Genomic DNA, 27452 nt, shown 5'->3' with positions numbered 1-27452 from the left:
TAAAAATTTGGATGCTTGGCAACAGGCATGTATTTAGAACAGCCCCTGAGCCATTTGATCACTATTTGGACCTTCAGAAGAGCAAAGTCAATGGGGAAGATAGATTCACTTAACAATCTTAAACTGCTACTAACTTAACTGCAATGACTCACTTAATTGTGGCAAAAAAGTCATGAAATTGGACAAACTGAATTAAGAACTGTCTTGTTTAGCATGCAAACCTTGGTCTCAATTGTCATAATTCAAGGACTTGCAGTCACATCCCAGAACCCGCAAGTATTAAAATATTAATATTCAGCAGCAAAACAGCAATTTTAGGAAATAAAATTGACGTAGTAAGCTTACAATAAGCTTAATGGACTGCTTGAAAATGCATCACTGCCATACCTGCTGCACAGTTTAACTGGAAAAAAAAAAGTTCCCCAATCCCTTCTGCTTTGTTTTAAATGCTTGGTCTCCATTGTAAAATTCATTTTTTTTAAATTTATCTTATCCCACAGTTGGAAATACCCTAGGATAGTGATGGCAAACCATTTTTGGCTGCCATTCCAAAAGCGGGGGGAAGCACGGAGTTTGTGCGCGGGTGTGCCACATCGATAATGCTATGCACGCGACACCACCACCCCATGCATGTATGCACATGAGACCAGCACACACACACAACACTTTTGGCGCAGTTTTTTCACCCTCCCCAGGCTCCAGAGGCTTTCTAGGAGCCTGGATAGGGTGAAAATAGCCACCCCTGCCCCCCTCGGGACATCCTCCTGTGTGCTTTTAGAGGATTAGCTTTTGTGAGTCTGCAGCCTGCATTGTATTTCTGGTTCAGGCATATCAAACTTGAGATCTGGCCTGCAGGGCCGCCCTGGAAGCAGCAAAGTACCGGCCTGCGGTGCCTCTGCCTGTGAAAACGGAGCTTGTGAAGGAAATAACAGAGCTTCATTTTCACTTGGAGGGGGCTGCAGGAGACCATCGCAATCAAAAACAGAGTCCAGAAGGGTCGCATGCAGCCCTCACAAGCTCAGTTTTTGCTTGCAGATTGTCAGCAAAACAAACTACTAGCAAAAGTGCCATTTAATCACATGATGTTGAGTTGGCCACACCCATCCTAGTCCCCCTTGCCCTCCCTCTAAGGTCAAACAACCCTGATGCAGTTCTTGATGAAATTGAGTTGGACACCCCTGTTCCAGGCAGTAAGAAGACATTCAGAAGATAAATAATTTGATTATTGCCATTGACTTTGCTTGTTAGAAGGTCGTAAAAGGGGATCACATGAACCTTGGGACACAGCAATGGTCATAAGTATCAACCAGCTGCCAAGCATCTGAATTTTGATCACATGTTCATAGGTATGCTGCAAAGGTCATAATTGTAAAAAATTATCAAACGTCAAATTTTGTCAGTGCCATTGTAACTTTGAATAGTCACTAAATAAAGTGTTATAAGTCAAGGACTACCTGCATAAAGGAGGTTCTATTTATAACAAAAGTACTCTTTAACTCTAGTGATTCTTCTTGGATACAAATCATTTTGTCTTGGAGGATACTTAATCAGACTGAAAATGTACTCTGGCATTTGGTTAAAAGGATGCTGTTAGTCTGTCTTTTTCCTTCCTTCTTGAAAAATTTCAGCACACAAAGGCTGAATTGCAAGATTAATTCATTTTCATTTCACAGGGGAGGGAAACTGTCCTTTTGGTTGAAAGTTCTGGTGGAAGTTCTGATGAAAGAATAATTAACTAAGAATATTCCATAATAGCCTTGTATCAAATATCAAATTTAAATTCAAGATATTGGTCATGTCTATAACAGTCACGGAAAACCAGGCAATTTACACTTTAACTATCTTTCTGACTATAAGAACAGATCTGAACTTGTTAACATACAGTGGAGGGAGAATGATATGAATATCTATAAATCCAATCTGTGTGAAGAGTATGTGTTGATTTGATACCAGAAAGCACAACTGATAGCCCATCAGTTTAAGGATAAGATTTTACAATGCTGTTTATGAGATAAGAAACAACATAGTGGATATCAGAAAGCTTTGTTTCTATTTTTTTTTCTTTTGCATTGCTTCCCAATTCATGCAGCAACATTCTAGAATTGGAAACCTTGGTCTCCTAGATACAAGTTATATATAATATTTTCCAATATTCCAATATCTCAGGGGTTGCCACAAAGAAAAGGGAGTCAAGCTATTCTCCAAAGCACCTTAGGGTAGAACAAGAATCAATGAGTGGAAACTAATCAAGGAGGGAAGCAACTTAGGACTAAGGAGAAATTTCCTGACAGAACAGTTGATCAGTGGAACAACTTGCCTCCAGAAATTGTGAATGCCCCAACACTGGAAGTTTTTAAGAAGATGTTGGATAACCATTTGTCTGAAATAGTGTAGGGTCTCCTGCCTGAGCATCGTGTTGGACTAGAAGACTTCCAAGGTCCCTTCCAATTTTGTTATTCTATGACTTGAATTAGTGAAAGACAGACAAACTGTATTTTCACATATTTTTTCACATGTATAGTATAGCTCTATAAATTCTTTTAAAATATAATTATTGAGATAGGAGTAATTGCTAGGCACTGTGCTGTTGTACATCTTTCTTTAATTTGGCACCTAGATTGTATCTGACAAGAATTCACAGGTAACATGGCTTTTCAGAATTCAGTACACACATGAAGTTTACTGTTGCTGGAAAATTGCTGAAATGTGACTGCATAATGTGTGCTCGGTTTATATTGTAGTAACTCTCTGCTATCCAACAAGAATTTTTTTTAAAAAAAATATCAATCCAATCAAAAGTGCCTCTCTGTGCTAAATTAGTGTTTTTGAACCTCAGTAATTTTAAATTGTGTGGGATTCAACTCCCAGAATTCCCCTGCCAGCAATACTATATTTATCAAAGAAGTGTGTTAAAACTGTTGGTACCTCAACACATTCAGCAAGGAGAACAATGCTTGCATGATGTATTTTTCTAAGTCTAGGAGAGAGTATAAGATATGAATCAAAGATCAGAACAAAGACCAAACTTAGATTTGTAGAACTATTGAAAGCAATGATTACCTTTCATGAAATGCTATCATGATTCAAACGGAAGTAGCAACCTCACATCAGTGCAAAGAGATAGTCATTCCTATAATCCAGAATCTGGACTCAACCCTGAATCCAATAAATAAAACACTTCACCAACAATGGTTTATTTTCTCACATGAGAAAAAGAATGACTGAATGCTGTTGAAAGAATCTCAAGATTTTCTGAAAGTCTCTTAAACCAATTATCTAGGCAAGGTGCATCATTTTTCCAGAATATGGAATGTGATATTAGTTCATATCCAGAACTAATCTGTCAGTCCAGCCACCTAATTACAAAACTTTGCTTGTGTCAATGAAATTCATTGGTACAATAAAAATGCAGCGACCCACATGGTTTTGTGCAGACCTCGGTGTGCACATGTATTACTTCTCCTGTGGGAGCTGTTTGCTTCTATGTACACTTCAAGGTGCTGATTGTCGCCTTTAAAGCCCTTCTTGGCTCGCAACCAGGTTATCTGAGGGATGTTCCCTTGCTGGTCACAACTACCCGACGCACTAGAGCGGGGAAGGAAGGAATGTTGCGGGTCCCATCCCCTAGGGAAATACACCATGTGGGACCCAGAAGGGCATTCTCCATGGTGGCTCCCTCTCTCTGGAACATCATTCCTCCAGAGAGTAGAATGACCCACACTCTCTTTTGAAAGGCGCTGAACACCTGGTTCTGCCAGCGGGCCTGGGGAACCCAGAACAGGATGGAGCCCATTAAATGATTGGTGTGATGTGTTGAGGGGTATGGGGGCTATTATATTATTATATTAATTTATTATTTGATTATTTTCTTATATATATATATAAGATATATATATATATATATATAAGAAAATTATATATATATATATATATATAAGAAAATTATATATATATAAATAAATATATAATATTAAAATATTATAAAAATATTTTAAAAATATAATATTTTTATACCCCTGTAAGCCACCTTAGGATACCATGTGTGAATAGGTGGTAATATAATTTTTTTAGTAAATAAAAAAAATAAATTAAACGAGCCTCTTCAAACACAGCTACTGGAAAGGTAGAAAAATTAGAAAAAAGAATACCTATAGCAGAAAGCTGTAAAAGTGTAACTGTGATTTTAATGTTTAAAAATGCTGAAATTTCCTGCTATTTGGCTACACCCAGGGGCCATTGGGAATAGTTCAGATCATTGTTTGTAACTTTTACTCTTGTTCGTTTATGACATTCAGAAACTTGTGAGCCATGCTAGAATGTTGCAAACTTTATCTGCATATGTGTATTCATAGCTGAAGCTTTTCTTTCCAACAGAAAACTGTTAATTCTGCTCTACTTACTTGCTGATTTTGTTATTTGATTGACATTATGTTAAAAAGCTGTTGGCCATGAAAAATTAATTAGAAGCATCAATGACAGGGTGCTGAATAAATAGTGACCATTTTATCAATTAGTTTTTATTTTGTTTTCTTTTGCTGCATGCAACATTTGTGTTATCATAAGTCATTATTGTGCTAATTTGAAGCCCCACTGATTTTTAAGGAATTTAATTCAAAGGAAGTAGGATAGAATTCTTCATAATTGTTTGTTTCTTGTTAAACAGTCTCCAAGAATAAAACACATTGAAATAGAAAACAAGACCCCAACCTATCTATTCTTTTGAAAAACATCAAATTATTAATGATGACAATTTTAAAAATATTTCCTATGAATGTTTCGGTACTGACAGCATGTATGCCTGCAGGCCTCAAAATAACCAATTAATGTCCCCAACTCTCTTTACAATGGCTTTAGTTTTATGCATTCTCATTTTTCAAGCAGTTGTACCTATTATGGAAATACTTGTCAGGGAATAAATTATGATTGTATTGTTTGATTCTGCAATAAAAATAATAATTCAAATCTCCAATAGGAAGTAGGGAAAGAGAACAAATGTAGAGAAGTTTTTATGGTGCTGCATTTTATCATTAATAATGCATATGCCTGTCTCTAAAGACAATCTAGAAAGCTCAGTTGGTCCAAATTCAAATGATTCAGCTATTGCTTCAGTCACCACAAGTTAGAAAGCTCTATATCAGTGATGGCTAACCTTTTTGCCATCGAGTGCCAAAAGCGGAGAGCGAGGTTGTGCATGTGCCAGCCCTTCCCCTGCACATGCACATGACCCCCCCACACGTGTGTGCGGCCCCCTCCTTGTCCCGCTTTTGGCACGCAGTGGCACAATGAACCTATTTTTCATCCTCCCCAGGCTCCAGAGGCTTTCTAGGAGCCGGGGGTGGAAACTGCCTCCCCTCCCCCTGCAGGCCCTCTGGAAGCCAAAAAAGCCCATTTTCTGACTTCCGGGTCAGGAAGTTTTCCCCCCTCCCCGGGCCATTTTTCCCCCTCCAGAGACTTCAAGGAAGCCTTATGAAGCCTCCGGAGAGCGAAAAATGGCCCAGAAAAAAACCAGAAGTTCAGGAATAGACTTCCAGGTTCTCCATAGGGCCATTTTTTTCCCCTCCGGAGGGTTCCCTGAAGCCTCCGGAGAGAGAAAAATGGCCAAAAATGAAGGCTGAAATCAGCTGGCAGGGCAGCGCCTCGTGTCCCCTAAGAGATGGCTCCTCATGCATGCCATAGGTTCGCCATCACAGTGCTATGTGTATGGCTTCCTCTCCACTGGCAGAATGGTATGCACTGATGCAAATCTTGAGAAAGGATGATTATGAAGAACCCAATGTTTCATAGGCCAAAGTCTAAATTGAAGAAGCAAAGCATGATAGGTTTTCACCTTGCAACTCAAGACCCAAGCAGTTGAAGGAAGAGCTTAAATATGTAGAAAAAACAGGAATCAACGTCTGATTTAGAAACACAACATCAAGCTCAGTCAGATGATGGAGATCCTGAGCAGGAAAAATGCTCTAGCCTTCACAGGAAGAGAAAGATCAAGGGAGTATAGAGGCATTTTGAGAGGCTTCTCATTTGACAGTGTCATGAGTCAGGAAAACAAGCATGACTGAATCAGTACAATAAAGAAGAATTGGAAATCAGACCTCTATTGGCAGATGGTTTTCCATCCTTGGACCTGACTTCCTTAACATGGGTTACTTCTGATTTCCTGGTTAATCCTCAGACTGGTATGAGACTCCCTTCAAATGGGATGATTAGATTTTGGACTTATCGACATGAAATGAGACTACATTCAAATCGGATGATTAGATCTTGGGTTTATCTACATGGACTTTTGACTTTTGAAACAAGCTTGTTTGCTCTACCTGGGCTTTCCAATTCTTGCACTGGAGGGGTGAGTGTGACACAGAAACCTCTGATCCACATCTCACCGCCTATTATTGTAACTGCTGGCCCAGGATACCTGGAAACAGTCCTCGGTGGTGGCTCTTACATTGAATAGCTCACCTTCCCAGTTTCATTTATCTCCTGATTTTCTGGCTTTCCATTAAACTGTGAAAGCTGTGTTATTTTGCTAATGGTGCTGGTCTTTGCAGAGCAGACTAAATAAATTGTCCTAGAAATCACAGAACAGCCTGATTGCTGCCTTGAGAAAGCTTTTGTTGGGAAATGTGACATATAAATTCGTAATAGAGCAAATGATATCCGAATCATCTGGAAAAAAATGGATTGAACATAAGATTATTAATGCTCCTGCTGAATAGACTTTTTTCCCTTTGGATTTTTGACTCCTCAGATTTTGAAGGCATGTCAAGACTTTCTAGCTTAGTGTTTCTCAAAATTATTTGCCAGCCTGTGTTGAAAAATAAGACAATCTCATTAAACATTCATGAGTAGTGACAATGAATGCATACGTTTTAATTTCTAGCCCAGCAAATATTGATAAAATATAAAGCACCTTTGGGATTCTCCATAATTTTTAAAAGTGGGAAATGCTCTGGACAAAAAGAAAAGAAACACTGTTCTAGCCAAGTATCTCTACTTATTGCTGATAGTGTTCTTTGTACCCTATGAAATGATAAAGTGCTGATTGCTTAAGCCAGATTCCTGACACTTCAGAAGAATAGAATGAATCATAGTAGCAGTAATGCATTTAGCTCTCATGGATTCTTAGCCCTGATTCAATTAACACATTAAACCATAATATAGTTTGTTTGGTTTGGGCTGGTACATTGTGTAAAACCAGCTAATTGTCATTCATTCCACAAACTAACATTTCATGCCTTCTCACAACGCACGAACAAGATATTCGACATTACCACGTCAGCTTCACAATGTTGTCTTCCCGAGATAGTCTTTATCAGCTGGGTCTTTCAAAGTTTGATGATTCTAAGTTTCAGAATTCCATGCTAGCCTATAGGGGCTTGGCTTCTGGAAATTGCAAATGTTTGTTGGGTTCCAGGTTTGGGAAGGGTATTCTTTTCTCATTAGTATTCAGAAAACTGAATATTGCAATTTTACTTTTTTAACTGGGAGAGCTGTTTTATCAATTCTGTAAAGCTACTCAACTCTATGATGACTCTGGTGATGTGCAAAATTAAAAATAGATTTAAACAAACATAAAAGAGAAATTATGAACATTTGAAATAGGCAAACAAACATTTTATCTAATATAATCACTTTTCCCCAATGAGTCCACTACCCGCTAACTTCCTATTACATTTGATCCTTGGTTTTGTGGCCTGAAAAGGAGGGATTGTGGTTTAGTTTATTTGAATAACATATTCAGGGGACCAATAAACAAATGTAACAATGAAATATACACTCCCCAAAAAGGCAGTAAATGTACTTTGTTTAGTATAAGCCTGTGATGGCAAACCTATGGCATGAGAGCCCAAAGTGGTATGCAAAGCCATGTCACCTGGGTTTCTGGCATGCATGCCCAAAAATCAGCTGTCCTTGTGCAGATGGTAGTGCTGAAAACTGGTGTGCACATGCACGCCATCCAGCGCATCAGGTGCGTATGTGTGTTAGAACCTGGAAGTTTGGCTTTTCCGGAGTGCGGCACCGACAAGTGTGCGCGCATGCGACGTTTCCGCATGACAGGTTTGCCATCACTGGTATAAGCATTTGACAAATCCACCAACAATAAACATTTTTAGAAACATTTCCTTCCTTCCAAATTATTGAAAAATTTAAAAAAAGTTCTTCAATAAAATAACGGACATAATATAAACTAAAACAATATTGTTAATTTTGGATCCGATCAGTAACTTACGCTATCAGAACTAATTTTATGACACAAGTCATAATAACAAGAGATAATGATGGAGAGAAGGCTCTTCTCTTCCATAGAAAGGGAAAACTAATTAGTTTAATGATGTGCTTAATCCTTAATTTCTTTCATAAACTGACTCGGTTCTATATACAGCTAATAGAAAGGTTATAAATGGTGCAGCCTTTCATCACAATCAATCATCATATTCATCTTCATTCTGGTTGGACTATGCTTTCTTAGTTGCTATTCGGAAGCATTTCCTATGTGTTTCTTGCCTATTAGAAGATAACACTGCATGTTTCCAGTAAGATACATTAGTTTAGAAACAATTGTTCCATAAACTAAACCCTTGCAAATTGCATTTCTTAATTTGCATATTTTGCTGGGAAATTATACAGTTAGCCCTAGATTGAAAATAGAATCTCTTTGTAGTTGAAGTCCTCCCATTCCTTTCTTTATTGCAGTATTTCTTATTTCCTTGATAAAAACGAAACAAGATGCTTTGTTTAGCATTCTACATTATGTAGAGTTGGGGTTTTTTTTTCCATGAAGGAATTACTGAAATATATCAGAAAATAAACAAAGGCATTTCAAACAGCAGCTGCTTTGTGTAATTTTTTTTCTTGTGGCTTCAGTTAGGGACATAATTAGAGTGTGTGAGCATCAAGGAATAAAATATCTGTGCTGGAACCCCCATTGATAGGAAGGGCCAAGCTACAGCAGTTGAGGGGAGCAGTAGAAGAGGAAGGTAATTTCCTTAGTTCTTTCCCTTCTCCCCAGATGCCTGGAAAAGTCATCCCTCACCTCCTCACTTATTCAAGGTATTCCTGTGCTCTCCCCCATTCATATTTCCATTCAATACCCATGCAGTGTCCGTGCCCCTTTCACCTCAGTGCCTGAAAGCCTTCTTCTGTTAGGTATTTGGGCTAAGAACATCTGGATGATTGTGAGGTGGCAGCCAAGAAATATAGAGGACCTTGCGCTGTTTTTCCACATAGCAGGCATTCTTCACCCCAATGTCCTTGGAGAATTGATAGAACAACGTGGGAGGCCTCTGTTTTACTGAAAACAAAAACTTCACTTCGTAAAATAGGACATGATATGATCAATGGTTCGTATTGGAATGGTGCTGCTTGATAACAATCATCCCAAGAGCTTTTCACTCTAAAAGTGAAACTGTTTTCAATTTACGCTCCTAATTGAGCCTAAAATTGAGCTTGCAGCCATAGGTTGAGGCCCTGACCAGATTTGAAGTTACAACCATTTTTATGATGGTCATTAAGCAAATGCTGCAGTTGCTAAGCAAATCCATTTCTCTCTCCCACCCACTCCCCCCCCCCCAGTGGGTGTTTTTTCCAAACACTGGAAGTAAATGCGAGAAACTGCAAACAGCTCTGGGGAGGAGGGATCATCTTAAGTTTGAATACTTACTAAGCAGAAGAGTACCTTGAAAAAGAGTGGAAGCCAATGGCAAGTCATTTTTATATTGATGGCAAGAAAATTAAATATTTTGTCTATAAAGTCAACAATCACATTTTTATTAACATGAGGATTATTAATTACGTTTATTGATGTGAAAACTGGGTAAAAGTTATTTTTTGGGATTCCATGCTAAAGACATCCATTTTCCCCACTATAGAACAGTTTACAAATTCTTTGTAGACCGTAAAATATGATACTGACACCCATTTCACGTTTTTGTGTTTCAGATGGAGGAAGCCTGTGATGATATAGATCAAATGTTCAGTGACTTATTGGGAGAAATGGACTTGCTAACACAGGTAAGTATGGCCGTGGGAAATAGGACAAATAATCCTATTTTCTTCCTCTTCAGTGTTTTGCTTTTTATATTTATTAAATTGTAAGCTTTCTTTTCTTTATGCTAGAACTTTTTCCCTGTATGAGGCTTTTAAATTGATGGAGTAAATCAATGCAATACAGTGCAATCGGTCTGGTTCTGTGGGCACTGCTTGGTGGGGGGATGTGGCAGGGAAAAGATACTGCAAAATCCATATTCCCTCCCCACATCACTGATCTGTTTTCCAGCTCCATTATCCTGTCCTGGGCAACAAAAGAAGACTAAGCCGATCAGCTGGGACTCGGGAGGCAACAAAGATTGTGGGTGGGGCCAGCCAGAAGTGATATTTGCCAGTTCTCCAAACTACTCAAAATTTCTCCTACCAGTTCGCCAGAGCCGGCTGAATACCACCTTTGAATGCAGTCTCTAGTTTGCACATTCAACCGCATCTAAATAGGAAGGGGAAAAAACCCTGCAACCCTCCTACTCACTGCGTTTATTTTAGGCTGAAATTGGGGTTTGTACATGTATTGATTTTACATTTCTCTCCCATTTTTGGCTAATTAATCCCGATAACATGGCAGGTTGCTGTGATACTGGATATATGTAGATCAGTGTTTCCCAAGCTGGGCAACTTTAAGGTGTGTGGACCTGGCTGGGAATTCTGGGAGTTGAAGTCCATGTAATCTTAAAAGTTGCCCAGGTTTAGAAACAATGATTTCCTGGTGCTGTCCAGCTACAGTGCATTCAGACCAGCGGTTCGCAAATGTGAGTTCGCTTCGCTCGAATGTGCTGTGTCTGCCCATACACAGTGCTTGTACATTATGTAGGGGCAGGTAGGCAAAGCCTTTCGCAGCTGCCACTAAAGGTTCCCTGGAACCAGAGGGAACCAGCTGAATACCACCTCTGATTCAGATTCCCTTCACTTTTGTCAATTTTGTTGTGCTGCAGCCTGATTTTATAGTTGTTGACGTTCATTTTTTTTTGTTATTAATATACAATTTAGTACCCTATAATGGGAAAGTGAAAACAGAATTTTAGAAATGTCTGTAAATTTATTAAAATTGATGTTCTGACTCTTATGATGCTGAGGAGAAGAAAGACAAGCCAGGGATTTAACAGAATAACAGAGCTGGCGATCTTAACAGAATGGGGTTGTTGGCTTCAACACTGCTGAAATTGCTCTCTCCAGGACTATGATGCCTGGAAGCCAGAGGTGGGTTCCCACTGATTCAGACCGGTTCGGTCAAATAGGTAGTAACTTGGTGGCCTGGGTCGCTGGAACCAGCAGCAACCTGGGCCCCATCTTTATTTTCGGTTCTCCGCATGCACAGAACAATTTTCATTGCAGAAATGTATTTTCCCCCTTTTTAATGTTTTGTGCATGCACAGGCATTTTTAGGTGCAAATGTGCATGCGCGCAGAGCAAAAAGTTTTGCACACCGAACTGGTAGAAATACAGCAGCAACCCACCCCTGCTGGAAGCCCCTGGTTCTACTTCTCCCTTCTCCCCTTCAGAAACTGTGTCAGTCAGGACCATAATATATTATTTTATAGATTGTGGAATAATTAAGGAAGATATTTTGGAAAAATGTCAAGTCTGGAGTTGATATAATATGCTCCTCCTCAGGGAGGGCCTTCTCTAGCTTTAGTCATTTGTACTGCTGGTGAAAACATATTGGTCCTTTTGCACCTCACAAGATTTTTCTTGGTTTATTTCTATCTAGTCTTGTTCCTTGTTTTTCCTTTCCTCCTCTGGACACCTCTGCTTTCCTCTTGCACAATCTTCATTATGTTTTTGTCTTCTTTTTTTCTGCTTCTGTTTGATGGAGAGCAACAAAGTTTTTATGTGAGAAAGTGGTTTGCTTGTACCTACGGTAAAATTATGGTTGAAAAATTATTGATTAATTCCTCCTATAAATGGGAGGATTTATTTTACAGCCAAATATTACTCTGTTTCCCTAAAAATAAGACCGCCTCGAATAATAAGCCCAATCAGGTTTTTGAGCTCATGCGCTAAAATAAGCCTTCCCAAAAAATATTGCCACACAGCAGCAGCCATGAGGTGACCATGCTTGCCAGCTCCTGCACCTTAAAAATAATAAGACTTCCCCGAAAATTATTTGGGGGGGTCAAAAGAAAATAAGACCCGGTCTTATTTTTGGGAAAACACGTCTCTCCCTCTCTCACTCTCCCCCCCTCCCTCTCGTTGTTGGCTAGTAGACATATGCATGCACACTGGTTTCTTCCTTTTTTTTACAGTGTGATTTCTGGTAAGTATAAGGCATTTAGCCTGTGCACGAAACTTGCACATATTTTTAGGGCAATGGAAAAGCAGGAAATTGGGCTTAGTTGGAATTCACAATTTTAAAGTGGCAAGATAGGAAATGGCATTAGACAAGAGTTTTGATCTATTTGGGATTTTTTCCTGTCTTTAGTCTTCCTTTTTGATGCCTTAAATTTCAGATCACCTGTCCAATAAATCTAAAGTAATGATCAACAGTTCATAAAAATGCCATCAAACCCTTTTTAATAAGATTGTTCCCTCATAAATACAACAAGGGAAACAGCCATAATGTCGTTGTCAGAGTAGGCTTTTGCCTCAGTTCCCCTTTTGTTCTATTTCTTAATTTGCATATTAGATTTGTCTTTTAAGGCATCCTTCTCTATTTTCCCCAGTGTGTTTGCTATTTTCTTTCACAGCGTGGAGCAATTGTACATTTTTATCTTCTCAACAAAGCTTCCCTCATATTTGGAATACTTCTACTTCTTGTTTTATATCTAACTTGAAAATAAGAAGTAAACTGCAGTACAATCCAAAATATACCTAGGAATTTGTGCTGGTTATCTATGTCCTTGGAATTTGTCTATTTAGGGAGATGTTCCCCCACTTTCCACTGCTGTTCCTACCTTTCTCCTGTCCTTCCATTTTCCGCCCTGCCCTGATTTGCGGAAGCAGCTGATTAGCACATTCTTTTTGGTCAACGCTCCTGATAAAGAAATATTTTGTCAGTGCTGGGATTTATTAATTTACTGTGAGTGGAAGACTCACATAGGCAAGCTTTTATTCTAATAGTTGGTTTTTTTTAATGTTCAGAACGAAAATAGGTCTGTGAAAACGTGATTGATTCTTGAAGCACATGAAGAACAATAAAAAAAAAACCTGACAATGTTGAAAAATCTCATTTCACATCAGTGCTGGGAGAGGTTGCATTAGAATCCTTCTCCAAGTTTCAGGTTCTCCCTATGAATATTAGCACTGCTGGATATTTGCTAGGATTGTGCAATGAAATAAATTTGTGTGCAGGCACAGCATAGAGAAGTAGTTTTCCAAAGAAGTAATTGTTACAGCATGGTACTACTTCCGCTATCTTACAAGGCTCTTGTAAGACAAATAGTAAGACATTTCAAGTTGGACACTGGGTGAATTAGCATAATATGCTTATTTGTAGTTAACCTAACTGGGGTTTATTCAATTCAACCCATTTTCTGTATCTTAGTACACATTTAACCTAACTGAGCGTCCAGCAAGCTGACATTTTGTACAGATCCAACCAAAAGGAAGTACTTTGTCACGTAGCACATGAATAAACTATGAAATTCATTATCCAAAAATGTAAATATGATTATCAACTGGGATAGTTATAGGAGAGATGTACTAAGGGAACAGATTATTATACTTTGGACACATTATGCAAAAACCTAGCTCTCTGGAGAAGGGTCTAATGATGGGAGAAGAGGACAACTGACAGCAAGACTCAACTACAACGCACCATTGGTGGTACTGAAGAACGAGGTTAGGGATGGATCATTATAGAGAAAATATATATGGTTGCTAGTAGTTGAAAATAACTTGATGGCACATCAGTTAACTTTTAACAATGAATCTTGATCATCGGGTTTCCTCAGGGAGTGATCAAAAAGTCAAGATGATGGTTAGGATTGTATGGTTGAAGACCCATCTATTTTTTTAAGTGTAAGTGGCAAATACAGCATGATTATAAGAAAAGGCTCAACATTTTGTGAGATAAAAATTATTGGAATTTGAAAGCAATGTACCGATTGCCCAGAATTTAAATGTTGGCATTGACTTATAATAAAATTAAATAAATGAATTAATAGGATAACAAATTATATTTTAATGGTTTATTAAGTCAGTGTTATTGTGTTAAAATAGTTCTATGCACTCTATCCCAAATTAAGGGATTACTGAGTCAGAAAAAGGGATTAATAATGTAAATGTAATAAAATTCCAGATTTGTTGAGACATTACCCAGAATCACTGAGAATGTGCATTCTAGGAATTGTAATACCAGCATATCTAGAAAGTACCAATACTAGCTGTTGGAAAATAAAAGTGTCACTTTTATATATGGTTGGGAGTTTCTTAGGAATATCTGGTTCTCCACTTTGAGAATAGAATAGACCAGTAATGGCGAACCTGCGCGGAAACATCGCGTGCATATGCGCTCATCAGGGACACACTCTGGAAAACCAAACTTCCAGGTTTTGAAAACAATCAGCTGGCCGTTGTGCATGTGTAGGCCATTTTTCGGCATTGCCATGTGCGTGAAGGGATCACATTCCAGAAAAGCCAAACTTCAAGGTTCTGGTATGCATGCATGCCCGATGATCAGCTGGCTGGTGCGCATGTGCAGGCTGGTTTTGGGCACTGCTGTGCGAGCAAACAGATTGCACTCTGGAAAAGCCAAACTTCCAGGTTCTGGTGCATACGCAACCAACAATCAGCTGGTCGGTGCGCATGCACAGCCAGTTTTCAGCACTGCCGCATGTGCAAAGGACAGCTGATAGTCACGCACGCCAGAAACCTGGAAGACAAACAGAGAAGGGATGCGTGCCGGGTAACATGGTTTTACGTGCCAAAGATTCGCCATCACGGGAATAGACAGTATTCTGGTATGGTTTTTCTTAAATTTCTATGTGCTCCCATTGCTCTGTGTAATGTTTCTGTAATAAACACTGTTCTGTTGAAGAAAGGAATTCTAAGGGATTATTATTAGCCAAGTTTGATGTGCTAATTTTTATCTTCAAATATGTTTATGTTGTTCATCATACAGACTACAAAAAAACATTGTTCAAAAACTATTTTTCTTATAATATGCACTTATCGGTTTAGATGTGCATATATATGTATGTGTGATAATTGTAGTTGAACAAAATATTCTGGAGAAAAAGATTGTAGGATTCATAATTCTAAAGCAAAACATTTCCTACAGAGAAAAAAAGGCAATAGAAGTATAAATGTGCTTCCCATTATAAATTATAAAGGCTTTCAAATTTTAAAACTTTTTTTTTAAATCAGAGCTTAGAAGTGGAAGCCATGCCTATTTCTCATCAAAAATCAACTGATGCTGAATTTAATTTTGCAGTTGGCTTCAAAGATTTAAATGGTAAGTACTAAAAAAAAAACCATTGTGCATACTTTCTTATACAGATTAGAAGTATAAGAAGCGTAAAATTATACTGTTTTTGTTCTTTTACAAAAGTATTTGTTAATTGACCTGTCTGTGTGTAGATGTATGTCTGGTGCATCCAATGACTTCTAGCTAGTCTTCAAAAGATAAAATATATGTGGCTGACATTATAAAAATTTAAGTTTCAGAATGTTTCCCCAAATGTTCTATTGATTTGATTAGAACATTCATTCACTATAAATAGATATAAAATAGAGCTGAAGAATAATAGAAGCTTTTTTAATATATTTGCAAGCTTTCCAAGATTTATAATCAGGCAAAATGCAAAGCAAGGGAAGGGAAGAACAAAATGTGTCCTATTTTTGAGCCATCTCGGTACCAAATTATTTTCTAAAATGTAAAGTAATGTTAAACTGCATAGAACCTACCTCGTACCTTGCCAGTTATCAAACCTTAATAAAACCTTCATTTTGAATATATTTTCCAGCTTAATCATTACTGTTTCCATTAGGAATAATAATTCATGTTGGGAATTGTAAAGCGGTAGACAATCCATCAGAAAAGCAACTAATAGGGATGCCTTCTTATGAGAGCAAGTTACCCTAGCATATTTTCAAATGTGATAAATCACTTAATGAAAGAATATTTCTTCATTTTAGAAGAATCCTAAGAACCGTTGAGCCTATATGTGTTGCTTGGAAGACGATCTAATGATGTTTATGGAAGCACTGTTCCTTAATAACACTGAAGATCTCTGATATGTTTGTCTTTTTTTGTAACAGAGTCCTTGACTACATTGGAAGATACTGATTTAGATACTTTAATGGCTGATCTTGTAGCAGACATCAGTGAAGTAGAAAAGACCACATTAAAAGAACCGAAGAATTCCTCTTACAATGAGCAAGATGCCATAATGCAGCCACCTGCAAAGGCTGATCCTATTTGTGGAACTCAATCAGTGCTAAATAATATTCCTTCACCTTATGAGGACACATTACCAGCCCCTCCTGCAGAAATGCTAATGCCACTGCCACCACCCCCAGCCATTCCTCTGAAGCCACTTACTCAGGTCAGCAACCAGAGAATCCCTAAATAAGTTCTTATCTTAATATTCTCAAACTATTGGCACCCCAATATAAACTAGAGTATCAAAACGTCAGTTTCTGATGCATTAGAACCGAGATCTTCAGACATGGCAACTTTACAACTTGTGGACTTCAACTCTCAGAATTCTCCAGCCAGTTCTGCTGGCTGGAAACTTCTGGGAGTTGAAGTCCACAAGTCTTAAAAGTTGTCAAGTTTAGGGACCTCTGCATTAGAAGAACATCTAACTGTTGTAATGTTCTCGTTCTGGAAGATTATTAATCTTAGTACAATTTTGGAAGTTTTGTTAGTCAAAAAGGTTGAGGAAAGAATGTCATATTTGTGGATTTAGGCTCCTAGAGGTAAAGTAGGATATAAATCTAACAAATAATTCAGGCTGAGGAACCCTATTATGTGAAAACGGCCAATGATTATTCTATGGAAGATTCGATGGAAGATGAAAGCTTTATTCTCTATGATTGCTGAAGACTATAATGAGTATGGTCAGTACACTGATATTTCCACTTACATTTTTTATCCTGAAGAGGCAAGATGTTTCCTGAATTAATTGTCACATTAAGCTGAGGAGAAAATAACCTGTTCAAATCTACAAGATGCTGCAGTTAAAATTGCAGAAAATGGTAGGATGATGAGTGAAAGATGAAGAATGAATTCATGGAGACCTAATTTTAAAAGAGTCTTATCATAGTCATGGCTATTACCCACAATTTTATTTTTAGAAATTAGCCTTATACAAGTATAGCTGAAGTGATGATGTAACCATCATGAGGTGAATCACAACTATCCATCCATTGGTTGAGAAGGGAAAGGAATTAAAGCTCGTTGTTGGACAAAAATTGGATTTAGCATCTTTTGTTTTAGCAAAGCAATAAAATCAGGAAAAACATACTGGCTATAAGATACAGTACAGTGATTGATAAAAGGAAAAGGAGCAACACATTTAAAAACAACTCTCAAAAAATATTCAGATGATGAGACTGAACTCTTGAAAGAAGGTGGGGGAGGGAAATCTTAATTTTTGATCATTTTTAAATAGGATAATATGTTACTCCGTACCTTTTTAGAGAAACCTTTACAAAATGCTGTAAAAAAAACTTTTGAGAAAAATATATATAAAATAATGATAGACAAGCATATTATATAAGATCTTTACAATTTTATTTCCACCTTCTAGGAAGCACAAGAACAAGCAAAAACTGACAAGATTAAACTAGCATTAGAAAAGCTAAAGGAAGCCAAGGTTAAAAAGGTACGATTTATATGGTTGCACTGCCCACTATCCGCTACCTGTTATTCACTACCAGTTCTTTAAATAACATGTTTCAGGCACAGGAATGGTGTTCTCTTTTTTAACTTTAAGGAAAGTTAAACCAAATTATAAATTAATCCAAACTGTTACTTTTAGATTTATAACAGAAATAAGCGATTAAATGCCGTGTCATATTATATCATAAAGGATATTTAAATGCTGTGGTCATATTTTTGACCAAACCATAAATGCTTTTATGATGTCTCCCTATAATTTTGGAGGTCTGAATGTGTTTCCCTCCTTCTCACTTTATCTTCATGCTAATTTGGAATTTTTTCAAATTAATTTCTTAGAATGGGTTCAAGTCCTACTTATCTGACCGTTGCCTAATCAGGTAGCCAGTTTTTTCCTATTCTTCAAGGCCATTCCCTATGCCCTGTAGATCTGCTTACCCAAAAGCAGGAGCTCATGCCTAGCAAAAAATACTCTACTATACTGCTGAAGGAAAAAAGTAAAGAGTTGCAAACTCAAGGTCTGTGGCCCAGAATTGGCCCATGGGGTGCTTAGATCTGGCCCACGGGACCACCTGGAAACAGAGATCGACTGGGCCATGGTGTCTCTGCCAGCGAAAATGTAGCTCACAAAGGCTTCACGAACTTCGTTTTTGCTTGGAGAGGATTTCAGGAAGCCATCTCAGCCAAAAATGGAGTTTGGGAGTCCATGTTCACTACCTCCTCCCCCTGAGGTCACCCTGTTGAGGCCCTCAATGAAATCGAGTTTGATACCCTGTTGTACACCATTGTAGGTATAGAAAATAAGCTATCAGTACTTCAAGTCATTAAGGCTAAACCAGCGATAAATGGGAGGATGCATTTATAAATATATCCTTATGTGGGTTTTCCAGATTCAATTGGTTGCCCACCATGAAAACATACTAATTTGCATATTGTTGGTCTTCAATCTGATCCATCAAAACTCTTTATTTTATTTCTCCTGGGAAGAAAGACCCTATCCATTATCCCAGTTAATGGTCGGGAGATGGCATCAACCCTTTCAGCCAATGTTGGCCCTGACTAAGACTCCCATCTATATCTTTTGCCCAATAAAGTGGGTACAGGTAGGGGGATGATGATATAAGTTGCTAACAGCTGACATATGTAGGAATGGTATAATTTCTTAAATTGCCGTAATTTTTAAAGTGTGTACATAAAATAAGCAGAGCAAATGCTTGTTCCTTCTTGATTTCCTTCTGATTCTGAGATCATTATATTTTTGATGCTTTAAAATGAGTCTTCAACAAGGAATTGTTATTCTAAGTTCTGATTCCCAAACAGTCCTGATTCTTCTTGTCTTATATGTCTGTTGTTATCTACCAATGGAGCTGCTTCTTCTGAGCATTCTTTTTTTCGCTTATGATGTTCATCAGATCATCCAATAAGAACAGGATCTTGCTAGTACTTAGAACAAGGAATAACAAGGCAACATCTTTTGCAACTACTATCAGGACAAAAGACAGACTTGTTTGTGTCTCTGTGTGTGTAATTCTGCAAGTATAAATCTCAAAATTCACACACAGCAAGATTTTCTGTAAAATGCTTTATAGTGACAGTTCATAATAAAAACAATGCTGAACTTTCCATTTTCAATATGTCCAAATTATCACATTTGCATTAAATTATTATTTCTTTTGGGGGGGGGCCCATGGCATTAAAAAAAATCTGTTTTTTGTACCTCTGGTTGGAGCCCCTTAAAATCAAAGAGAAATGTTAGAAATGACTAAATTGCATTCAATATAATAAGAGTCAAGACCAAATAATTTCATTTGGATGCAAAGCCAGGTTTTACATGCTGGTTCTGGTGAACATATTGTCCAAAACCAAGTTCACAATTCGTTTAAAAATCTTCTTTAATCAAAAGCACACGTTAAGACAGGGGAGAACAAATTTGATGTGGTGATGAATGAGAGATGCATTATATTTCTCAATCCAATTTGTGATATTACAGGATGCATTTGAATCTGCAATAATCTTCAATTTTTATCAGTCACGGCAGACTTTTGAGTATTCTGGCCTTTTCTTCCAGGCTGAAATTAAATGACTGATCTATTATTTTCTCCCTAGCTTGTTGTCAAGGTGCACATGAATGATAACAGCACAAAGACTCTAATGGTGGATGAACGACAAGTGGCACGTGATGTCTTAGACAACCTATTTGAAAAAACCCACTGTGATTGCAATATAAACTGGTGCCTTTATGAAATATATCCTGAGCTACAAATAGGTAATTTTCAGACCATCGGGCTATATCTGCTGATATTTGTATGGTTTTTCCCAGAAAGCGGTTTCTGCAGCCACCCAGCCTGTGTCTGTATTAAATGAGAAGTGTGCTGTTCTAAAGCTGTGAATAGGCTGGTGTGTGTTTTTGTATTCATGCATATGTGACGGGGGGGGGGGGGGGACTGGCTAATCAGACAAATGCTTACTTTATGCAAAAAAAGGTCCTTTATCCGCTAAAATTATCAATACTTTTAGGAAGCTTCTGTGTTTTGATAAAATCAAACTTGTTTCTGCTAAATCTTAACAAAAAATATAAAGGCCTAAATATTAAGATGGACAGTTGTTTTAAATTGTATTTCTCTCTCCCCTTCCTTCCTTCCTTCCTTCCTTCCTTCCCCAGAAAGATTTTTTGAAGATCATGAAAATGTGGTTGAAGTCCTATCCCATTGGACTCGAGACAGTGAAAATAAAATACTGTTCTTGGAGAAAAATGAAAAATACGCTATATTTAAAAACCCTCAGGTAAAGTAATATGACAGAGACACCAAAGAATATCACCCTGTAAGTTATGAATTCCTAATAGGATCACAAGCATCTTTGAGAAAAGCACACCAATTTCTTAAAATAATTTGTCCAAGCAAAGCTAGTAGCAGTATAAAAATTGGCAGCAGGCTTGGGTAGATAGAGACTAGAACAAGTTTTGAGAAGCTAAAACCATCTGCCAATCAGAGCAATTTTGTATATCATTTAGTTATTTAGTTATTTATGAAAAGGGGGTATCCCATAAATTCATTTATCATTTTAAAATGTCATGATACTGCTGTTTAAGACTGTCTGCTATAGCTACACCAGTGGAGGGCAGAAAATAGATATGGATTTATTCACTTCTGTAATATAGAGATAAGAATTTAATCAATAAAAGGTACAAATTGCTTGTCCACATTCTTAATAATTCACACATTGCCTGCCTATGATTAAAAATAATACAGCTTTGATAACAAAGAACAGTTGTAGTGAAGAAACCCCACAGATGTTTCGTGTGATACTGGAAACAAATTATTCAAGACATAAATAATTGTGTAGAAAATCCCTGTCTTCCATAGAACATTCAAGTGTTCTCCAAAATGTTTGTTGTTCATTGTGATTCATCTCTTTCTAGAAGTAAATTTATTTGTGTTGGGGGGGGGGAGATGAAACCAAATGTGAATCAGAAAAATCTTATTTTGGAAGATGTACTTCTAATAAATGATTAACCACTTTTTTGAACGATTATATCTTTTCAAGATTAAAAGCAAAGAACCTATTGGGTCCACTATTGCTTTGGCTTAGGCCATGTAATGCTACTGATTATGTTGATTTTAAGGAACAATTCCAAGAAAAGAAAAGTTGAGCGGAAATTTTCAAAGAAATATAAAATTGCCTTGCCTGGTTATCAAAACACCACTTATTTTGGCTCCTAAACTTATTTTCTAGAATAACTACAATGGGTGTTGATGTAGCTCTAATATCTATGCTTTCTAGAATTCCTGCCTTTGTTGGGTTGAAACAAAGGGTGAAATGTTATTGGTTCGGGCTAGTTCACCCGAAATGCTACCGATTCGCCTGAACCGATAGTAAAAAAATATGCTAGAAATAATGCGGCATAGCTTATTGTCACACAGCTGATCATCAGAACTTTTAAAAAACTTTTTAAAGTATTTTTAGTACCCGTTCCAGTGGACTGGTAGTTCCAACAATCAGCTGTGCAGCGATCAGCTGTGCCGCACAATTTACATTTGCTAGAAAGCTGGACATCTTGCTTTCTAGCAAATCTAAATTGCGCGACACAGCTGTTTCCCCCCCCCCACTGTTCTACTTACTTTTGCAGACTCAGAAAAGGCTTCTTAATCCTTTTTCAGTGCTGCGTGGTAGCGCCTGCGAACTGGTAGCAAAGCAAACCGGTAGCAGACTTCAAAACATTTCACCCGTGGTTGAAACCCTATAACCATCACTGCATTGAGTATGCTATTGACATGACTGTGTTTTGGACATTCAGCAACTGGCCTGTATTTATAGCTGTTCCATGCATTACATACTCTGATCCCACGATTCATGATGTTTTAGCCTAAAACTGGTATATACTTCTAGTTTTTGCCAAATATGCCTCGTAGAGAAGAACAAATTCTCTTAATGACTGCCATTAAATTAGTTTGGTTGGTGTGGATAACCCTCTTTACAACAGCACATCTTAAGACCGTAATGGGCGGGCTCCATTATGGTTGTAAGTCAAGGAAAATCTGTATATAGGGAAATAAAATTTATTTATTTATTTATGAAAGAGAAAGATTATTTCTTTCAAATATCTTTAAAATAAGAAGGGCATTTTGGATTTGGTGAAAGTTCAGTAATGAAGGCAGACAACTTAAATTTATTTGTATCCTTTTTGGAAGGATGTTGCCGTCTATTCAGAGTCATCTTCCTTTTAGCTAAGTATTGTACATTTCTCTATCCGTATTTTTGTAATTGGTTTTCTCAGAGCAATCATATTAAGAGGTTGTGTTTCATGGAACTACTGCAGTGATTCAATAAGTGGAAGGTCAAAAGCTTTTTACCAAAAGCTTGGACTTCAAACAAACGTACATATTCCCAAATATCTTAATGGCAATACAAATTACTTTTTAAGGTTATGACTGATTTCCAAGATAGCAAAATAAACCTGCTTTTTTGTTGGCGTAATTGGAGTGTCTCGGTTCATGGAGCTTTACTTTAGGTTTATCCTAAAGTTTACTTTTGATTTATCCTAAACAGGATATATGTGGGGGGAGTAGATACTCCTAAGTTTGAGGTGTGTTTTGTTTAGTGGGAAAGACATCATTTGGTGGAAGTCTCTGTGCCAGTGCAGTGCAGTGCAATGAGCCAGAGAATCTACTCCTTTTTCAGTTAATTAGCTGGATGGTGTATCCATAATAAGGAAGAGGCCAGGTGCAGTCATTCAACAGTGAAAATACAGATAATGACTATCCAGCTGCTTCATTCATTGCCTACCAGCTTTCCTGTGTACTGATGGATGAAGGGTGGCCTAGAAGAAATAATTTTAGTCCTACGGTGCTCTATTTTCTAAAAAAGAAAGAAATGAACAAGAAACATAAACACTTTCTGGGCTATTTTAATATTCACATTGGTCCAGCTTGATTTTTCCTTCCATGTTTGTTAAACGTGGGGCATGAGGAAAAAATTAGCCAAAAAATTCTTTAGGTTTGTAGGATTGCAAGTTCCAGGATGCCCACTTCATTCTACAAGCAAGGTTCTTATTTCAACCGCGGGTGATAGTGTTGAGTTTGTTCAGTGGGCGAATAACAGCAAGAAGATTGGACTTGTTGTCTGTACAAAATACAAAAAAAAAAAACCACCCCAGCATTGGTAAACTTCCTAGTTGTAATGGCATATCTTTACTGGGCAAGCCTCACTGTAACTTACCTGGACTTCATAGAAAGAGATCCTCATAATGTTACATGAGTTTCTTTAGACTTTTAATTTTCTTGAATTTAGGAAGACTTTTCCTAGGAAATGCAGTTAACATTGGGTTCTCAATGTTATTTGAATAGAATAGAATAAGAGAGTTGCAAGGGACCTTGGAGGTCTTCTAGTCCAACCACCTGCTTAGGCAGGAAACCCTATACCACGTCAGACAATGGTTATGCAACATCTTCTTTAAAACTTCCAGTGTTGGAACATTCATAATTTCTGGAGGCAAGTTGTTCCACTGATTAATTGTTCTAACAGTCAGGAAATTTCTCCTCAGTTCTAAGTTGCTTCTCTCCTTGATTAGTTTCCACCCATTGCTTCTTGTTCTGCCCTCAGGTGCTCTGGATAATAGTTTGACTCCCTCTTCTTTGTGGCAATCCCTGAGATATTGGAGCACTGCTTTCATGTCTACCCTAGTCCTTCTTTTCATTAAACTAGACATACCCAGTTCTTGGAACTTATCTTATCCATCACTAGTGCCCCAATTTAAAAGAGCCACAAGCCTCTTTCAGAAATGAATGTTTCCATTACTATTGGTAGCTAGAGCCACTGAAACAGGAATTGGAATACTTAAAACTGCCTTTTTTCTATTGTTGATTTTCTCATCTGATGTGTGCCACGGAGCATAAGAAAGGAGACAGTCCTGTTACAATGATTGAGGATAGTATTTCTCAATCCTAGCAAGTATAAGACGTGGACTTCAACTTCTCAAATTCTCTTAATGGCTGGGGAATTGGGGGGGGGCTAAAGTCCACATGGATAAACACAGATCTAGGACAAGCAAAGTCTAGACCCCTTGGTTGGAGGGGACTTTGCTGGATTAGACAAAATCTCAATTATGCCTACCTTGGATGATAACTCTATTTTTTGCTCTGTGGGTAGAGCTTTTTATTTGAATAAAAACTTGTTGCAAGTACTAAAATAGGCAGCTGATGAGAAAAATAGCTTAAATGCGGCTTGAGCTAATATCATCCTATCTCAATCAAATTCAGGGGGGCTTACTCAAGTAGTAACTGGATATTTCATTGGTTCATTTGTCTCTTTTTTTAATTAGAATTTCTACCTGTCAAACAAAGGAAAAAATGAAGCCAAGGAAATGAATGAGAAAAGCAAAGAAGCATTATTGGAGGTAAATCAATGTTAACGAATGGCACATTTGATTGTAAAACAACTTCTTAAGTTTTTCCTCATTCCTGAAATAGAACTGAAATATTTCGGTTCTGCATTTGATGCAATACAAAAACAGGAAGTTCAGACTTCAAAGTTGTATTTTAAAACTCTAAAAAAGTAAGTATCTTCATCATGTGTAACATGAGGAAACTAATTCTGACAATTTGGGTCCACTTAGAATTGATTCACAGGACCATGTAAACCGGTCTTGACAGTTGTGTGAGTTTAGGAAACAAATGGATTCTATGGCAGATCCATGGCAAAGGGCTGACGAGAGATACCTCAGCCACAGAAGGAATAGGAACAAAAGACATTTCGGAAGTGTCTTCCTAGTTCTTTGGGAAATAAAGACAAAAGAGAGAAGATGTGATTTCATAACTTGCAGTGATTTGTTACTGTAACCTTGCAATATAAGTAGAATAGAATAAGAGAGTTGGAAGGGACCTTGGAGGTCTTCTAGTCCAACCCCCTGCCTAGGGAGGAAACCCTACACCACTTCAGACAAATGCCTATCCAACATCATCTTAAAAACTTCCAGTGTTGGAGCATTCACAACTTCTGGAGGCAAGCTGTTCCACTGATTAATTGTTCTAACTGTCAGGAAATTTCTCCTCAGTTCTAAGTTGCTTCTCTCTTTGAAGTAGAGTTAGTATTCATGTTTTGGTTTCCTGCCTTCTTCTTCTTGTGCCATATCCGTCATCGGACGTTGGCGATCATGTTGGCAATCCTATTTTTGTTAGCAGCTGCATGAAAAAGTACTGCTGAGTGCCTTAGGTTTTGAAGCCAAGATGTTCTTCTTCTGCCTGGACCTTGCTTGCCTTCAATCTTTCCCTGGAGGATTAAGTAAAGGATGCCGTATTTTTCTGGGTGTCGCATCACATGTCCAAAATATTCTAACTTTTGCTTTTTAATGGCTTTGATGATTTCTCTTTGCTTCCCCAGGCAGCTTATCACTTCCTCATTTGTGATTTTGTCAACCCAGCTTATAAATAACAGCTGTCTGTAAATCCACATTTCAAATGCTTCTGGTTTCTTCAAGTGGTTTTCTGTCAGAGACCAACTCTCTACTCCATAGAGCAGGATAGAAAAGATGTAACATCTGACAAGCCTGATTTTCAGTCTTAGGTTTATGTCGTGACTGCAGAAGACCTTTTTCATTTTGAAGAATGCTGTTCAAGCTTTCTCTATCCTTGTCTTTACTTCACTGATCATGTCCCAGCTTTCATGTAAATTAAAACCGAGGTACATGATCCTAGGTTTCCTGCCTAGACTACCTTAAAGGAGTGACAGGCATATTCACAGACATGGAAATTTGCCATCTCATTCCAAATATATAACGAAGACCCAGGGCTGGGTTTTTTGTGCTTGGCTTCACCAAATTAAAGGGGAACATTCACTAATTACTGCGAGGCTGTACAAAATAATTATTTGCCCTCTCACATATTTAAAGCAGGCTAACAGATCGAGATGCTCAACTTTACAGGCATATACATTTAATAAATAAATAAATATTTACTAACTCTGTTTAAAATCTATCTATTAAATTTAGAATTTATTGCCTCATAAGGTCTGTCTGTCAGTGTTTTAAATATGAGAGTGCCCTGAAAAGTTCATGTACTCAAAAGCCCAAAGGGGTCCTTTCCAAGCTTGAGCTTGGGGGGAGGTAAGTGCATCTACTTGCCCTGCCAAAATGCATGGAGCATATTTTGTTTTTTATACTTGGGTCTGTGTGTGCTTTGTGTTAGGAAACTTTCTTCTTATTCCAGTTGTTTGCCTACCTGGTGATTGGCTATTTTTGGACTCTGCAATCTACGCTGTAGAAGCCTTGTTTTTCTTATAGAACAATGGTGCCCTCCAGTTGTTTCAGATTGTACCTGCCATACTAGAAATTATTATCAGAACTGATGAGGGTTGGTTCAAAACAGAGGGGGCACTAGCTTGCAGGTCATTTCAGAAGGACCAGCACCAGAAGGTCCTTGGTATCTCTCTGTAAGTTTGGAAAATATTCCTGGAGGAAATATAGGTAATAATTTGGCAAATTAACTGGTATAGACTTTAATAGCCGGTCTCTTTAGGCCTTCAGTATTTAGTCATGGTGATCTAGACCCATGATGGTGAACCTATGGCATGCATTCCCCACAAGGCTCTGCGGGCATGTGATCTATTGTCCCAGCTTAGCCCTACCTGGCATGCGCATGTGCCTCCCGCTGGCCAGCTGACTTTTGGGTCTGTGCCATGTATGCATGGGGGTGCTGTATATGCAGGAGACAGGGGCGTGCATGCATGGGTGGCAGTGCCCCCCATGGCGCGTTTTTACTCCCAGGTGGCTGAAGGGAGGCTACTAGGTCCAAAACGGGGCACAGGGGGATCATGCGGGGGAGCAGGGGGTGCATGCACATGCATGGGGGAGCGTGGGGACAGTCGTGTGTGCGTGCATAGGGGGATGCACGTGAGGGGGTCACACATGCATTGCATTATGGGTGAGGGCGTGCTGCATGCATGCGCTTTCGGCATGCAATGACAAAAAGGTTAGACAATTTATGATCTAGAAAATATATTTCCTGATGTTTTGCCAGCAACGGTGGCTGGTATCTTCAGAGGCAAGATGGTCACTAAATCCTGAAGTCCAAGCCAGCACAATTTAGCAATTATTTCTGAAGGAAATTTAGGGGAGCTGCTCTGACCAGTGTAA

At 38.1% G+C, this 27452-nt stretch overlaps 1 protein-coding gene across 1 annotated transcript in view; it reads left to right on the top strand.

Annotated features, from left to right (window-relative positions):
- The window catches only part of APBB1IP (amyloid beta precursor protein binding family B member 1 interacting protein), a 50567-nt gene that overhangs the window by 6335 nt on the left and 16780 nt on the right, over positions 1–27452 (top strand). The window contains exons 2-8 of the mRNA XM_032235074.1: positions 9934–10005; positions 15346–15433; positions 16240–16526; positions 17736–17810; positions 19931–20090; positions 20487–20608; positions 24645–24719. Coding sequence (XP_032090965.1) covers positions 9934–10005; positions 15346–15433; positions 16240–16526; positions 17736–17810; positions 19931–20090; positions 20487–20608; positions 24645–24719 — 879 coding nt within the window. The remainder of the gene's footprint in view (positions 1–9933; positions 10006–15345; positions 15434–16239; positions 16527–17735; positions 17811–19930; positions 20091–20486; positions 20609–24644; positions 24720–27452) is intronic.

The sequence above is a fragment of the Thamnophis elegans genome, chromosome Z (assembly GCF_009769535.1).
Source record: "Thamnophis elegans isolate rThaEle1 chromosome Z, rThaEle1.pri, whole genome shotgun sequence".
Taxonomy (NCBI): Eukaryota; Metazoa; Chordata; class Lepidosauria; order Squamata; family Colubridae; genus Thamnophis; species Thamnophis elegans.
The sequence above is the reverse complement of the archived record's forward strand: the minus strand, read 5'-3'. Positions and strand labels throughout refer to the sequence as shown.